This window comes from Eschscholzia californica, unplaced genomic scaffold (genome assembly GCF_041429995.1).
Source record: "Eschscholzia californica isolate CP2 unplaced genomic scaffold, dmEscCali1.0.p SCAF_1, whole genome shotgun sequence".
NCBI lineage: Eukaryota > Viridiplantae > Streptophyta > Magnoliopsida > Ranunculales > Papaveraceae > Eschscholzia > Eschscholzia californica.
The window spans coordinates 45,993,167-46,010,404 of NW_028238198.1; the positions used below are offsets into that span (position 1 = coordinate 45,993,167).

At 37.3% G+C, this 17,238-nt stretch overlaps 1 protein-coding gene across 2 annotated transcripts; it reads right to left on the reverse strand.

The window, feature by feature from the left end:
* Window positions 1–3,154: 3,154 nt before the first annotated feature.
* On the reverse strand, window positions 3,155–16,258 carry LOC147567155 (dynamin-2A-like). 2 transcript variants are annotated; one of them, XR_015230710.1, is made up of 23 exons: window positions 15,723–16,258; window positions 12,988–13,038; window positions 12,774–12,894; window positions 12,455–12,550; window positions 10,954–11,015; window positions 10,695–10,812; window positions 10,221–10,563; window positions 9,458–9,605; window positions 9,092–9,193; window positions 8,872–8,991; window positions 8,459–8,542; window positions 8,209–8,336; window positions 7,633–7,717; window positions 7,262–7,385; window positions 6,096–6,172; window positions 5,915–5,971; window positions 5,184–5,325; window positions 4,908–5,065; window positions 4,695–4,808; window positions 4,448–4,515; window positions 4,171–4,346; window positions 3,472–3,906; window positions 3,155–3,224 (listed from the first exon to the last, which is right to left on the reverse strand). XR_015230710.1 is itself a non-coding variant. In XM_086653785.1 (22 exons), the coding sequence occupies exons 1-22, from the start codon at window positions 15,861–15,863 to the stop codon at window positions 3,671–3,673; spliced, it is 2,751 nt and encodes a 916-aa protein (XP_086509911.1). In that variant the 5' UTR covers window positions 15,864–16,258; the 3' UTR covers window positions 3,155–3,670. The 2 variants fall into 2 exon arrangements, 1 of the variants encoding a protein (XP_086509911.1); XM_086653785.1 differs by having other exon boundaries at window positions 3,155–3,906.
* Between the last annotated feature and the right edge of the window lie 980 nt (window positions 16,259–17,238).

Here is a 17,238-nt window from a genome sequence, read left to right on the forward strand (position 1 = left end):
TATATGTGGTAAATGGCAAATTTTGGACAGACGAGCTCCGCAATGTTCTTTGGGCTAAACAACCTCTTTAAGTCAAATATTTCGACCCCGAGAAAAATGAAGAAATAATCAGAGAACACTTGGATCATATTGAAGAGGTCAGAAATGAGGCGAAGCCTTCCGTAGTCAAATTATTCTCGAATTGGGAAGGACCATACGAGCTAATAAAGGTAGTGTTCCACGGAACATTCATCTTAGAAGACACCGGTCGATACGTTGCCTAGACCATGGAATGTACATCACTTAAAGAAAGTTTTTTCCAAAGACCCGATAGAGGCCATCTAAGGTACGGCTACCTTTTTAAATTCCTTATGTAAAGATATTGAATAACTAAAGAAAAAAAAAAGGAATCTTAAATTGCGTCGCTTAAATGAACAATGCCGATGAGATATCTTGCATACGTAGAAACTGTCTCAGAATTTAAAAGCCATGTTCCGTCGGCGATGGAATTTAAGAGCCATGCTCTGTCAGGCAGAGAATTTAAGAGCCATGCCCTGTCAGGCAGAGAATTTAAAAGACCTGCTCTGCCATGCACAAAACTATAAATACCTTGCTCTGACATGTACATAGTTTACAGGTCTTGCTTCAACAGACATGAGCAAAGCAATGTTAGTCTAACGACAAAAGTGTTAGAAGCACGCACGAGCAAAGCCATGTTAGTGTAACAACAAAACTATTAGACACATACATTTTCTGCATCGCCGGACATGAGCAAAGCCCTACTAGTCTAACAACGACATTGTTTAGCCTTGGTCATGCACAAAGAAGTTCTGCTCTACCATGCCACCGGAAAAAAATAAAATAAGTAAAAGATAAAAAATAATCCTGCTACTCAGACGATAGAACTGTGTGGCCATATCAAAACACCAAACCCTGATAGCTTACTGACGGGAGTCTTAAATTGATAATCAATCCATCAAAGAAGCCATGCTAGTATGGTGATGGAATCGTCAGACTATAACTAGCCACCAAGCCATTATAGCTTAACAATGGAACTTCTAAAGCAATAACCAGACGCCCAAATAAGCCCTAATAGTTTGATAATGGAATTGTCAGTTTGTAACCCCTTTTAGCTTAGTGATGGAACTGCTATAACTAGCCACCAAGCCATTATAGCTTAACAATGGAACTTCTAAAGCAATAACCAGACGCCCAAATAAGCCCTAATAGTTTGATAATGGAATTGTCAGTTTGTAACCCCTTTTAGCTTAGTGATGGAACTGCTAAATCGGTGAATATGCCATTAGAGAACCTATGTTAGGCTGACAATGGAACTTTCGGGCCACAAAGGCCTAATAGCTTGAGATGGAACTTCTAAAACGATAATCAGCCAACCAAATAATCATGCTAGCCTGACGATGGAACTGTCAAGCCATTAAAAAACAAACATCCCCTGGCTGCTTAATGACGAAAATGCTGAAACGATAACCAGGCCGAGAGAAATCTTGTTTGCTTAGCAAGAAATTGTTTTCGGATAAGTTAACGTTTTAGGGAAACAAGAAAAAATTTCATGGTACAAAATTTCGTAGGGTGAGAAACTAAAAAATTCCCTCAAATACACCCTTTTGATGTCACCAACATAGTCACCGACCAGCAGTTTTCGTCGAAGTTCTTTCTTTTCTCATCTTCATCTCTTTCTCTCTTCTTTCTCTTCTCATCTTCGTCTCCTTCCCTCTTCTTTGTCCTCTCATCTTCATCTCTTTCTCTCTTCTTCCTCTCGCTCTCTCTAAGTTCCAACAATGTGGTGGCGGAACCCTTCATCTAGAAAACCCGTCTAAGGACTGATTCTGTTATGGTTTTTCAGACAAATGGCGGCTAAAGAATGGCCACTCCCTTCGCTGGAACATAGATGAGAGAATTAAGAAAAATAAAATAAAGGTATGCAGATACCAGCCAGAGTTAGTGGTGGAGGTACACCAAGGTCGACGGTGGTGGGAGGTGACAATGAAGAAGAAACTGAAAAAGAATTTGAAGTTAGATTGGGGTGTGTCCGGAGGAAACAAAATACAACTAATTTTTTTTTTGTTCCGCCCAAAAAATTTGTACCTAGAAAAAGAAATTTTGTTTCCCCAGAGGCTTTTCAACTATCTCGGTACCCTGTTATGCCAAACAGAAAACCCTACCCTTCCACTCACCAAAAGTCCCGTGAAAACAAACCCTAAAGCCAATAATCATACGAATTGGTGTCAAATATCGAAAAGCCCTACTCAGGGACAAACACTATTATATCCTATTCACAGGTGTGCCAGCAGATCTCGACAAAACGAGGACTGAACAGGATCATACGAATTAATCCTTTTATTTATTATTATTTTCGCTAGCTCCTAACATTTTGGTTTAGAAATACGTTCATAAGGTGAGAACTTCTAATCCAGAAGGTGAGAGCTCGAAATACAGAAGGTGAGAACTCCCAAGTAATATTCATAAGGCAGGGCAGAACAATCTAGGCAGAGGTGAGAGCTCCTAATACAGAAGTTTAATCAGTTAGGCAGTCAAGAGTCCGAATCAAGGATCCGAGCACAAGGATCCGAGCAAAATTTTAAGTCCAGAGGTCTGCTTCAAGGTCAAGTCACATCTCTCGGTTCTGTCATCGGTCAAGAAAAGCTCTCAACTAAAAGATGTTCATAGTCAAGGAAGAGCCATCAGCTCAGGGCCATACAAGACTGGGTCGATCAAATTGCCCACTCAAAGCCTCGTATGCTTCAATCAATGTAGAAAACATATTTAATCAAACAAAACCCGAATAAAGAGAGGCTCAATAACAAAAAGAACATTTACTGGCCAAAACATAGAAGCCAAACAACGAATTGGTCAGAACGTATTTCATCAAACATAAAAGCCGTCATAATAATCATTCAAGTACTTGTACAATCAATCTGTACTGCTCGAAGATTTTTGGAGCATAAGAAAGCTCATGTTGAACCTTATTAATTCACTAACCCGTCCATTAGAGTAACTTATAGGACAAGGTACAACTTGAGATTAGTAGCTCCATATAATGAGCACAAATTGAACAGAAGACATAAAACTAATAATATGAAACAACTTTTACCCGGTCATTCTATAATTGATACAAATCTGCAAACTAGAAATTCACTAGCCATAAAAATAAAAATTATTGAAATTCTAGATCACCACAATATATAAGATTTGTGTGGAATCGTCAAACCAGTAGATCGTGTAAACTGTCAATATGTGAACACTTCTTAGACAAATAACACAATAATAACCTAAGCGAAAGGGACCAAAAAATTGAAAGAATCGAAAATGAAAAAAGGGAAAGAGTAAGAGCTACAAAATATTACTACGGAACAAGATAAATTCAAAACAAATACACCTGTAAGAATCCAAAATGGGGCAACCCACTAATATGAAAAGGATAAGAAATCAAAGACAGTATATGTTGGGATATCAAAGGAGAGGAAGAGTTACCGTAAATGGATTTCAAGTGCAGGTGTTGAACTGCAAATCATTTATATACACAGATCGCCTCTTTCCTCGTAGTCTTCCGCTGCTATGACAGATTCTCACTTGAATTCATGAATATGGATATAGAGCAGAGATTCCCCTATATATCACAAACACTTGGGGACAAGAATTATATGATAGTATGTCAAACTGGTAAACTATTCTAGTATCGGTATCCAGAAGATCCAGATGGTGGTGCTGGTGGCAATCGGTTTGGAGTACGGCGACTACTAGAGTTTGATCCTGAGTTTGCATCACCATTTTGTGCAGGGTCACTGTAATGCCGACTGTGGCCATTGGAGTTTGATCTCCCATATGCGTTATTGTCCCCATTTGATGCAGCATCAAAAGCTGATCTCCAATCATCTCCTGATGGGATGCTAGTCCTCGGGCTACTCTCTGTAATACAAACCATTTTAAATTATCCATTAAGAAGCTCAAGATCAATATTGAATATTTAAAATATACTTTTAGAAGAAAATGATGGGAAATTTCTGACTTAGTCATTCGGATTTTAAATAGTCAACAATGTTATAAGCGAATAAAAATGGGCCTAGCGACTGTTTCACGGAAGAGCCGGAGATGATGGTTTGGTATTTCACCAGGATGACAAAACTAGATAGAAAAAATGGAAATTTGATCTAATAGAGTGAGGCACATTACCTGCTCCACTGCTACCATTAGACCAGCTAGATGCAGCCGCCGCTCGATTGTCATGGGTACTAAGTTGTCTCGTGAGTTTCGATAAGAGATCAGATTGTTTCTGATAGCGTTCCCTCCTACGTTTCACATTCTGGTCCTCTTGCAGAAGCTCTTCGGTTTTTGCCATGCTTTGAGAACTAACCATGAGAAAAAGACAAATAAATTTTCTTCAATTGAGAATGTTTAAAAGGACAAAACAATGTTAAATAAGACTATGTAAATCAACATCGATTAGAACCTGATGGAGCTATATAACTGAGTTAGCATGTCTTCCTTTGCTTTCTCAACCTGGCATAGAACCACCGCCTACAAAAACCAAAAGAAGATTATATAAGACGTTGGCGGAGGAACCCTCGTTAAGAGTCTGCTTCCCATTTGACGGTGAGTGAGCAGAACCACAGAATCCAACTAGTGAGATGTTCAACAATCATACTCATTAGTTGTGGATCAAATGGAGGTACATGACAATGAGAATCAAGTCTTACTTTGGGAACATTAGCTGCGAGACTGTTCAAAACTGCTTCAACATAACCACGCACTTCTTGAGACATCCATCTGAGTTCCTCCTCAGGATCTGCAGGTTTTCTAGCCATTGTATCCTGTAAATATTATGTAAGTTCAGGCATTAACGATGATATGTATATTTAATGATACAAATATCATTTTTATATTTGTAGATAAAGTTTGTCCAAACTCACTAAAGAACCATCTGAAAAACTCTGTCGAATGGGACCACCGGCTTCATTAGTAAATGACCCCTTCACTGGACCTCCTTTAGAAGTAGCATTTCCTATCTTGTTCATCCATTCAATTTTATCCGCCATGCTCTCAGCCTTCAATACAACGACGCTGTGAGCTGCAAATTGGAAGGTAATCAAAGGTGGGCTGTAGTCCATTCGACTTCACAGAAAAGGATATACGAGGAAAGAATCGCTATCGAAAAAGCAGTAAGATATGGAAGTGTAATAATGAACCTTTAAGAACTGTCTTGTAGGGAACCTTGCTAGTGATCTTGAAAATAAGATTTGATCCTTTATCTGGTCCGTTGGATTTCTTATCCTTTGAACTTTTCGATGGAGGTTCTTCTTCCTCTGAAACCTCCTCTATCTGACATTCCTGCAACATTTTAACCCATTTACAATATTCATCCTCATTGAGTTACAAACCGAGTGCTATAACAAACAGCAACTGCAATATCAGTACATCATTCTATCACATGGTCCCCAGAACGATAATCATGATGAAAGGAACATATTAATTATCACACAAAAACATCTAGGAAGGGGTGAAACTATTCCATACTGAATTTCTACTAGCTCGTATTCTTACGACCTAGCACTTGTCACCCAACTCCCCAATGAACACATCACATGTGACATGGCTAAAAACAAAATAGGCAACACAATTTAGCATCTAACCCAGGTACTCTTCCACTTGCAGATATTTTTGATCTTTTAGTCTTTTGCTGTGTCCCTTCACACTTGATATGAAAGTTTGGTAGTCTTCAGCTTTTCACGAAAAGAAATAGGGGATCATGGAAAAAAGAGAAGAAAATAACATATCCCCTTTAGAAATGTTCGACTTACTGAACAACTTAAAACTTCAAGAGACTAAGCAATTCAACAGATATAATGCTGAATTTAACTATTAATTCGAAACTAGATAAACAGTAACAAAAAGCTGCCTAAAAACATTGGCTTCATACCTCCAAAGTGATGACCCCCCGGAAATGTCTTTCCTCTTGCTTTTTAGTGTATCCTAGCTGCAAGATTAGATCAATGTCAATCATCTGAGAAACAGAGGTTCCATGAGCTGAAAGTAATAACATACTGCATGTTACAACATTAAATAAGCTGATCTAAAACACCTCAAAAATGAAAACCAACCTTTCCATTTTTTTCATTTAAAACAAACCATCGCCTACTCCAGCCATTAGTTTTTCCACTCTTTTTCGAAAGAAATCCTGTAGAAAACTTGGTGAGATAACGTGAATACTCTCAACTAAACTTTAACAATATGATACCACCTAATGTTGACACCACGATACAACAGTGGAGCCCATGTATAGACAATCCTAATAGCTGAGTTTTTTGGGAAGGATGTCCGACCCCAGCATGATTTGCGATATAGATGGGCCCCAGCATGAATCTACCAACTTCTACCAGTTTTCAGCTTTAGTTATGTTCACTTGTTTAGTCATTTCTTTTGTTTTTATTCAATTTATTAGGAATAAACGTCACTTCCTCCGGAGAGAATCTATTTTTTAGCAATTTGAGCTGAGCCTTATGTATGTCCAACATAGACCGTCTCGCTATCAGTTTCAAGCAGACTAATTGCTTCATTCCAATATATATGACGTGGGGCTCTCCATGAGACAATTCTAAGCTGATGTTCAGAGAAGGTTACTCTCCTCACAATGAGATCAAAATATTACAAAAAACAGCAGATTCTCTGAAGCTTCTAAAGTAAAAAATAAGAAAACAAAAGATACTTAAAAGAAATGGTGAGCTAATAGCACAGTAACTCAGTAGAACGTGGTACAGCATATCTCATCTAGGTTTTAACCTACCGTGTGTGTGAACTCATCTAAGAGGAATTATCCGATTAACAAAATGAAGACTCAGAAAGGACACGATTGGCTGACCTGACTAATTTGAATAGATAGCCAATTGCCTGTCTCCATTCCAAGGGACCATGAACCCATGGACATTCAATTAACAAAACGACAGCTTGTTCTAAAAGTCTTATTCCCAACGTGATATAAATCAAAAGATGGTTGAAGTTTAATGGTTAGGGGTAATCTATTTACTGGTTAATTTTCTAACTCCTTCGGGGTCACAGTTCTAGAAAGATCTGCCGTTTTCAGGTTGATTTACAGTGTAAGAATCATATGAGAAAAGAATATTTATCGCATCCTTTCCGTGTCGACCTAACATCCTTTTCCACATACAATCCAATAAAGTGCATATATCGGGAAAGGGAGGAAGACAGTGCTCTCTACTTCATACAAGTAAAGAAACACAATGGATGCTGAAACAGCTCTTATGCAAACCTGCTGTTATTTCTCCATCAGGTCCAGCAGTCTTCAGAGCTGATCCTTCCTTTTCATCTTTCTCTGGCTGACCAGACTTGTCTTTCATTGATTTTAGGCTCCCTCCAGTTTGAGGACTTGTTGCCTAAAAATGAGCATTTGGCAAATGTCAATACGACGATAATAAATATGCTATTATCACGAGTTAAATTATCATATTCATGTTCCAGCTTGTGTATGTGAACTAAGATAGACAAAGCAAATTAGGACTCCTGATTGTAATTTAATAGACAACTACCCTGTATTAAAATATTATACTTGTCTAAGAAATATTTATAACAAAAATGACATTTTAGTAATAAACTAGAGAGCACTAGAACATGACATCATACTCTGTTTAGCATTGATTGCTCTGCATCAGAGCCTTTTTTGGACGGCCGGTTCTTTAGTTCTTCTTCTCTGCGCTGTCTTTCCATCCTGGAAAAATCAAATAAGAAAGTTTGAAAATAAACAAATCTGGGAAAACAAGAAATAACTTTTCGTAACAAACCCTAATAGCCGTTGGACGCATCTCAATAATGATCCCCCCCCCCCCCCCCCTCTGTCTCCCTGTTCTTTTCCGTCTGAATTTACCCTTCCATTTAATGTACATACTTTTTTCCTTCAGAAGAACTTAATGACATAAGGCGATCGTACTCAGCCTATGGTCTAAAATAGTTGCTCCTCTTCGTCATCAGCTAAATTAAGAATAACTTTATCTGCTCATATACATTTATTCGACCTGCATATTTCATAATCAACTGACAATTTGCTACAGGCTTACATACAGGAACTTGGTTTAGAAGGAAACTTTTAGGTGCATCCATAAATTTCCAGATACGAGTTCTCATAAATTAAATATACATTTGAGAATCAAGTTATTATAAATTATGAGCCTTAGAGAGAAAATAATTCCAAATTGAACATACCTCCTCTGCACTAAACGGATGAAATGTTGAGGAGGGACAAAAGCACGTTCCATATCTACTAGTGCCACCACCATCTTCTTGGCTTCATTCTTAAAACCTTCCAATGCAGTAGTTGCAATTGCCACTACCTAGTATTAAGAACCAATTCCGCATCATCATTGCATACAGAATGTCATGTTAGAAATATGTGAAAGTCAATCTCCAAAAATATATGAAGTTGATGAGCTCATCAAATACAGAGCGCAATTACCTCTCTCTTAAAAGGGGGATATCTTCCAAGACCAGGTGTAGAGTTTGCAGCGGCAGACACTATATCTACCAATACACGGTGCACCTGTTTCATTGATCACCAAAAAATTGATTACACTAACACAAGCAGTAAGAAAAAGGACAAACTAGATGTGCAGAAAAGCATGTTTTAACAACATTACAGGCTGTGACTGTCAGGTTCAACTCCAATGAGCTTAACCTATTACTAAGCTTGATAAATCCCAGGAGGACATCAATGCCCAAAATAGAGATAGAAACTCTAAGTACGAATCCAAAAGACAACACAAAACCAGCATACATAGTGTAATAAAAACAACCACTAAAGTAGTACTACATTATTAACCAAATAGATTAACCCTGCTATATGGTATAATGGTAATATATAGATTTTACCTCATCCACACAAAGACGTGATGGTTCTTTTGCCAGTTCAAGAACACCTTTTATTAAGGATCTCAAACCTTTCTCTGGGGATATAAGATATGGTTGATAACCATCAGCCTCAAGCACAATCTGTTGCAGTATAAAAATGTCAACGGAAGTAAAAGAGGGGAGTGACAATTTAAGAAATAGTGACAACAAGAAAGTGAAAAATAGAGAAGACAGAAGATACCCTTTTAACATTGTTGATGTCAAAATGTCGATCCAAAGGTAGTTGCTTGATCCTGTTAGGAAAGTTCCCCTCGAAACTAGCGACGACTTTCCAACCACCACCCTGCAAAGAACAGTTTATTATAACAAAGTTCTGGTAGACCACTATATTTAAACCAAGGTGGTGGCTGTTAAAATGCATGCGACATTGTGAATATTCCAGGACTGTTAAACCTTATTGTTAATATATTTGTAAATGTAACATATATATACATATATTTTAACCTAAATTATCTTTATAAATATGCGCACTTCTATGGAAATGGTATACAATATAATTGATATCAACATGAGCAGTAAAGGTGCCTCCCGTGAAAGGATAACTCACCTCACCAGTAGCAATATGTTGGAGAAATCTATCCTCAAATTCACGGCAAAGCTCCAAAGCTAAAGATCGTGTACCTTCAGCACTTTCTACCATCTGTTCGCCAAGCCTCACTAACTCATCCCCAACTACTTGAGACTTCCCTTGCAGACTGCAGAGTTGTTTAACAACGACATCGTAAGCAGATTATCAAATAGCCAGCATGTGCCATATATCTGACAGACATGAGATTGCGTAACTCGTGTCACTTCAGTTTAATTGCATAAAAACAACCATACTGCCATAAATAGACTATAAATGATTTGGTAACATAAAAGTCGTTAACTGAAGTAACACGAAACTCTTTGAGCGTCTATCAGCTAAAGTAGGACTTGCGCTGCAAAGCAGGGCTCACATATCCATTTTCAAATCTTTTTAATTTATCATAATATTTAGAAGAGTTTTGTTGTTAGAAAAAAAAAGACTCAGTTTCCCTCTAAGTTTCTCCGTCTAAATTTGATAATATCTACCCCGTTTTGAAAAGACACTTCAGCTTCTCTTAGCATGAGTGGGGTCCTTGGCACTTTTAATGTATTATTTCTAATTTTTCCAGAATGCTGCAAAAATTCAAAGCAATTGAGAGATTCATGACATACAGAAATAGTCTGACTAGTAAGTGTAAGAAGACCCGACGAGGATGAAATAGCTTGCTATACAATTATACTCATATCTTATAATTCATGTGTTACTTAGCACACACAATTAATATAATGGCAAAGCAAAGTACCCAGAGAGGAGATTCGGAAGTCTGATTTTCATACGGTTGCGGATTTGACCAGCAAGTGTTTCTACTAAAGCAATTCTGCCAAGTTTGCTCTGCGGTGCACTCGTCAGTATAGATTTCAGACTTTCAGTCTCGGCTCGCCAAGCAGTTTCAAGTGAATTCTCTGAGCCAACTGACCCAGACTGTGCAGAGGCGATAGCTACAGACTGTCCAATCAAAGCCACCCATGATATGTCAGACGTATTTCGTGGTCCCTGGTTCAATAGCAGAGCCTGAACTGCAGCGAGGGTCTTTGGATCATTTGCTGCTTGATCTATTTTGCTGATGACACCAACAGTTCGAGTACCTTAAATCAACAGAAATAGCTAACTTACTAAATAATCACAATAGATGTTATAAAAGGAATAAAAAAAACGACCCTTCGGAGCAGATACTTGCAGAAGGTACAAAAGAAGAGAGTCTTTAATTAAGACATACCATCTGCATCGAATTCTTTAGTTAATCTAAGAGCTCGTGAAGAAGAAATCTCGGAAACCTGGGCAGCAGGTACTACAACTAGCAGTATTGCATCATTGTGTCCAGCATAGTCACCAACCTGAGCGTTGATATTAGTTAAAGTAATATTTTTTTAACCAGCTTATCCATTTATGGATTGTAATAACTGGCTGACACAGACCAAATCAGAAACAAATATAACACTAAACTGAAACAAGGAAAGAGGCTAGCAGATACTTACTGTTGCATCATCCATAATCCTTTGGTCCAGTCCAGGTAAATCAATCAATTTCAAAGGAGGAGCTGCTTAAACAAGATTGTGTTAGTAGGAACTTGGAGAGGAGACCATATTGTGCTAGCAGGACTATCAAGAATTGTTATTTCTGCCTCAAGGCAGTTTGCTCCGAGGAGCAAAGCTCCTCCTTTAGACGTATGCCTTGATGCGTAAAAGGCGTACACTAATACTTCTAGAAGAATAAATGGTACCGCATTTATGTTCAAAGATAATATAATATAGCCTTTTTCAGTTTGCTATATAATAATATAAAGACTTGACTGTTTAAGAAACAAGAAATACAAAATGCTGTTACCACTTATGTTGCATAAAATTAAACAATGTTTGCAAGTTTTGTCTTTCTCTGTAAATGCATACGCCTTGAGGCCGCAACGAGGCGTATGCATCTACCGAGTTTTAAAACATGGCCTTCACGTAATATCAGCAATCACTTCTCAAAAAGTTCATGCAAAAAACAATGCAATTAGGAGTGTTTTCAATTCTTTAAAAGTTAAAACTCGCGACGATCACGAAACTGTGTATAGCTATCTATGCCTTTTGTGGGTTTGAAAGTGGATACTATCTCCTTCGCAAAATCATTTTCCATTACTTTGCACACATTATTGAAAATGATAATTTTACATTAGCTAAAGGGAAAAAGCACCTATGATAAAATGAACAAAACTAAGACAAAGGAGACAGACAGGAAGAAAGCACAACGACTAAGAGCAATTATCAATTAACACCCTCATTTAGAAGATATATTCCTGCACACGTCCCACCAAGACCAGCTAGTCTTAGGCACGGTTTTAAAATACGTTTTTATGCCTCAAGGTGGTTTGCTCTCACAATGTGAGGTGGTGCCTCTAGGAGCACCTTGATGCGTAAAATACGAAAAGAAAGAGGAAAAAAATTGGCTCAAGGCAATGACATCAATTATTTTAAAACATAGCATAACAAGTATTTCTACTTTACTACCACAGTATAAAGTCTGAATTGTTGCCAAACAGCTCAAAAATAAAAGTGAAAAGTTTGAGCGATAATATCACTAATAATTATAATAGTAAATAACTAAATAAAACACCAGGTACCATAGGGCATAGACATTACATGGAATGTCTAAAAGAACTTTCATTGACTTCCATGAATAAAATTAGCGAGTTAAATACACAGATTTGACATTTGTTTTACGAGCTGACCAGCCTGACCACTTTTCGCTCAAATTCTCAGAACAATACTCAACACGATTTTATATACAAATACTGCTGTTAGGAACTGGGGAAACAGAAACACCACCATAAAATTGAAGCTGGTCCCTATATAGAGTGGTCTCGATTTAAAAAATACGGACCCCTTTTAGGTTGATTTCATGGAATTGATCATAAATGCTTCCCTAATTACATTATCATACTATTGTGAAAAAAACATTTCAACTCAGTCCAGAAAATTGAAGATATCATGGACCAACCTGTACTAGTGCGCAATTTTAGATATATTTCATCCATCCGGCCCTTGCTAGAGGCACCTTTGCTAAGCCTGTCCTGTAAAGAATGCCGGAGAGCACCTACCACATTTCCAAAACAAAACAAAAATGAGGTCTGCACACGACACCAAAACGACAGAATAAATAGCATCTTAGGAATTAAGCGATAACAATCAAGGCACAAATCATAAACATGCAAAACTGACTAGACCTTCTAGCATGAGACAATGAATAATTGATGACGTAGCTACAGTGTCGGAAATTAAAGATAGGGCAACAATTTGTGAAGAATGGAGATACTCACTTGCAGAAACCTGTTGAGATTTATTATCAATTTGTAATATAATTGATTTGGTACTGAGGGAACTGTCTCTTTGTAAATCAATGCTAATGGGAGCTCGAGTTGCACCATTTTCACCAGTTGGCTGAAGTAACAAAGCAAACATAAATTACATTGAGTAAAAATTGGCATTATATGTACTGTAAATCAAGAAAAATAAAGTTTTGATGCAACTTACAAGAACCGGATGTCCAATTAAACTATTCAATGCTGCTGATTTACCAGCTCCCTGAAGAGTTTGTACACACAAGGGGAGAAAAGTTTTATAACATCAGAGATATAACTATCCTAAAAAACATTGTATGATAGTACTGAAATTTTTTATCTTTTTAGTACAAGATGTAGTTAAGTAGTTGATATAAAAGAAAAAAGATAAAAAAAAAAAAAAAAAAAAAAAAAAAAAAAAAAACTGGATTTCTCAATACCATTCTTTCTCAATAAGTCTGATGTAAATCGTAAAGACTATTGTTGGATGCTACTCGTTACATAATTTTGGCTTAGATGGATTTGTCTTATCGTGGCAGTTGGTTCTAAATATTCTGAAAACATTGAATATCATACTTCTATACTGTTGCAGGTTCAAGCATCTTTCATTTGATACCACCCACTGCCCGACAAATCCCCCATATCATGTGGAGAACCACATGTAAGCCTTCTGCTAGTGAAGCAGCATTTTACAGAATATCTCACTTCTCAATAATCAAGTCCCCTAACAGTTTTAGAAGTGTTATATGTCCTGTTATTGTAGTCTGTAAATACATTATAAGCACTCTAAGCCCAAGCTGATGTCATCCATCCAAGGGACTTCCACTCTATTTTTTTCTTGCTCGTATTCTTAATCATTAGCAATTTTATTACTGTTTATTTCTAACTCCTACTTCATCAGGTTCCTTTAGTAATTAGATTAACATTCCCATTCTTGCAATAAAATAGTTCTCTCTACCAAGTTAGATTAGGATTAGTTTCGACACTTTATTAGTGTTATTAGTTGATGCTAGGTGTCTTTAGGAGATCATAGCATGTTATTATAAAGTTTTACACTTTTACTATGGTATAGAGTCTGAAGATGCCTACTAACCTCGGTAGCAAGTTTTGGAATCCCAGTGTTAACGAGTCTTGTATAGAATTAGCTCCTACTACGGTTACGTATTGATAAAATCTACTATGCTGACTTTTGTTCCAAATTTAAGAGTTTTATACTTCTATCTCTTCTCCTAAATTATTCGAGTTGAGTTTTTAAGATTTATTACAATTGTCAAACGATTCATTCTCTTGTTCAAAAAACATCTACATGTGTTTTTACTCAGTTTAATTGTTTACTTGGTTTTAGCTGAAGAGCTAGACTGATATTCATAAGTGATAAGTGTAAGCCTCTTTTGTATTCGAGTACACTTGCCAAACCACTGCAATAGTTGAACTTATTACATTATTAGAAAATAGATTGTTTTCAGGCCTACTTAGCTAAATCTAACTTTCGAGGAAGTACCCTGGAAACATCTAAACCGCTTTACGATTTATCTCCTTCCAGATAAACTTTTCTTACACCATGAGAGTCAAATCTAAACAGCTAAAAGTTCTTCCGCGGCTTGCGCCTCAAAGCCATTTGCTCTGAAAAATGGAAGTGTTGCCTTGACGAGCACGCCTTGAAGTATAAAAGGCGTACACAAATTTCGAAATTTAACGATGTTTTTAGTGCTGCATAAACTTCATCATCAACTATCTTGTCAACATTAATCATTTCTCTTATACTTATTTTTTCCTCCTTTTCTTCTTGTTTGAATGTTTCCATTATTCCTTCTTTACTATTGCCATTTTGATATAAGCTCTTGTTACATAAGGCTTTTTCTAAAAACATGTTTCTTAATTATAAAAAGAAAAAATTCAGTCAAAACTTGGTTGCCCAGGTGGTTGATAAGTGTTGACATAAACTCCAAAATCCTGGAGGTCCCAGGTTCGATTTCCAGAGGAGGTGGAATCCATGGTTCTTGAATTTGGGTTATTAAAAGGTACAAATAAGGTAATAAGTTTGTCGGTCTTTAGGCCTCTTTCATGTTTTTGGGATTTAAGCCTTTTTCATTATAAGGTTAACTTAGGCGGTTATCGTGCTTATCACATCTTCATGATGTATCAATGCCTTGGAACGACTTTCATAGATCGTAGTCGATTTTTCAAAACAAAAACAAAAAATCTATAACAATGGAAATGCAAGGAGTACAAGTTTAAGATGGGCGAAGCTCATACTCGCGAGTGTAAGCTTGACCTCAGGTTATGGTTGGTCTTGAGCACTTTGACCCCCCCCCCCCCCCCCAACACACACACACACACACCACCATACACAAGCGGAGTTGCATCCATATTATGATCGAAATGGATATACGATTTTTGGTACTAAAATAATTCATGATCAAGCATCACTTATTCAGCTGGAATAGCAATTTATAAGAAAAAGTTTAAGCTCCACAAAAAGATGTCGTTTTGTTGGTTATTTAAGTTTTATGTGTGACCAATTCCCGAAATGTCAGCCATCTGCATGACTAATTTATCAATAAACAAGGAGATGGTAGTAATGTTTGATGTTGAAAACTTAATTTGAATAAGCTTAAATAAATCTCCTGAGGTCATGTTAGCACAATCAAATGGTCTGGAAAAACAACCTAGTTGTTGTAAGTGAACAATATGAAACAACTTAAACCACTAGATTTTCTGAAATTGAGTAAAAATACATAGCTGCAATTGATTAACAGATCGAAGCCCTCACTACTACCAAGTGCTTGTCAGACAATAACTAACACTAGTATAACGAAGCAAATTTTCATAGAAGTGATTCCAAGTTTGGAGTGCATAATAAATCGGATCAGATCAGTCAAAAAACGATTAAAAACAAAATTCATAGAGAAAATATGATGAACTTACGACATTGCCAAGGGCGACAACGTTGAGAAAAGTGGAAGAACGCTTCTTCGATGAGGATTCATCTACATCTTCATCAGCGAGAAGTGCAGATGCCTGAATCATCGATTCCGAAAGATTAACTAGTTCATCAATCGCTTCCATGGCTTGTCCGATCTAACAGATATCACAAGAAGAACTGAAAACAAGGTCACGACGTATGGATCTACCCAAGAAAACCTAGAATTTCGATCAAATGTAAACGAGATCTGGATCCTGGATCAACAGTCGACGGTGGTTCTCAGCGGAAGGTTGAAAAATATGGGGTTTTTCCTTAAAGAAGAAGAGAACGGAAGATAAACGAAAGAAATGAACCAACTTTCTGTCTCTCTTTTTCTCTCTCTAGTTTTTTGAAAGGAAAAACTTCACGGTCTATAGGGGGGCTCTAGTTGGTATAGAGGGGGGGGGGCCTTCGGAAAAATTAAATGTTTGAATTTTATGGTGTCCACTCCCAAGTCCCAACCAAAATTAAGGTTTATTTGATTTTTTTTTTTTGGGTTATTTCCCTAATGGCCCCCAACTTTGTGACCAGCTTCCCGCCTGACCCCCTACTTTACAAAAAATACCCATATGGTCCCCTTCTGTTATAACACCGACACTCTCTCTCCTCCATCATATTTTCTCTCTCTGCCAAGTCACGCCACTTCATCATCTTTTCCGGCATGGGTCGTCGGTCGGCGACCTTCAAATTTTTTCTCTCTCTCTAAAAAAAAATTAAAAAAAATTTTTTATTTTATTCTCTCCTATCTCTCTCTCTAAACTCCGGCGAAGGGAAACCCCTTCGCCGGAGTTTAGAGAGGTGAGAATAAAAAAATTAAAAAAAAAAAATTTTTTTAGAGAGAGAGAAAAAAAAATTTTGAAGATCGCTGCCCGGCGACCCATGCCGGAGAAGATGATGAGGTGGCGTGACTTGGCAGAGAGAGAAAACATGATGGAGGAGAGAGAGCGACGGTGTTATAACGGAAGGGGGTCATATGGGTATTTTTCGTAAAGTAGGGGGTCAGGCGGGAAGCTGGTCACAGAGTTGGGGGCCATTAGGGAAATAACCTTTTTTTTTCTTTTTGATAAGATAGTTATTAATATTACATAACTGGTAATAAGGTTTACACTAATTTTGTTCTCACAGTAAGAACACAAAAAAAGCGGAACGTAGTCCCAACTGAAATAAGTTTTCTGTTCGGTTGTTCGAGTTAAGACATCAGTCACCCTATTATTATTTATAACTATCCATACAACAGAAAAAGAAGTAAATTGTTTCCTGAGCTCTTGAATTTCCTTGAGAGTTGATCCGGAAATCCAACTACAAGGGTGTTTCTTTCCATTTACGACCTAAACTACCATAGAAGTATCTGATTCGATGATGATGATCGACAAAAGGTGGAGTTGTTTCGCGCATTCTAGGGCATGCAAGAGTGCTCGACGCTCTCTTTCTTCGCTAGATCTGCAGAAAGTTGGATCTGTTTTAACAAAAACAAAATTA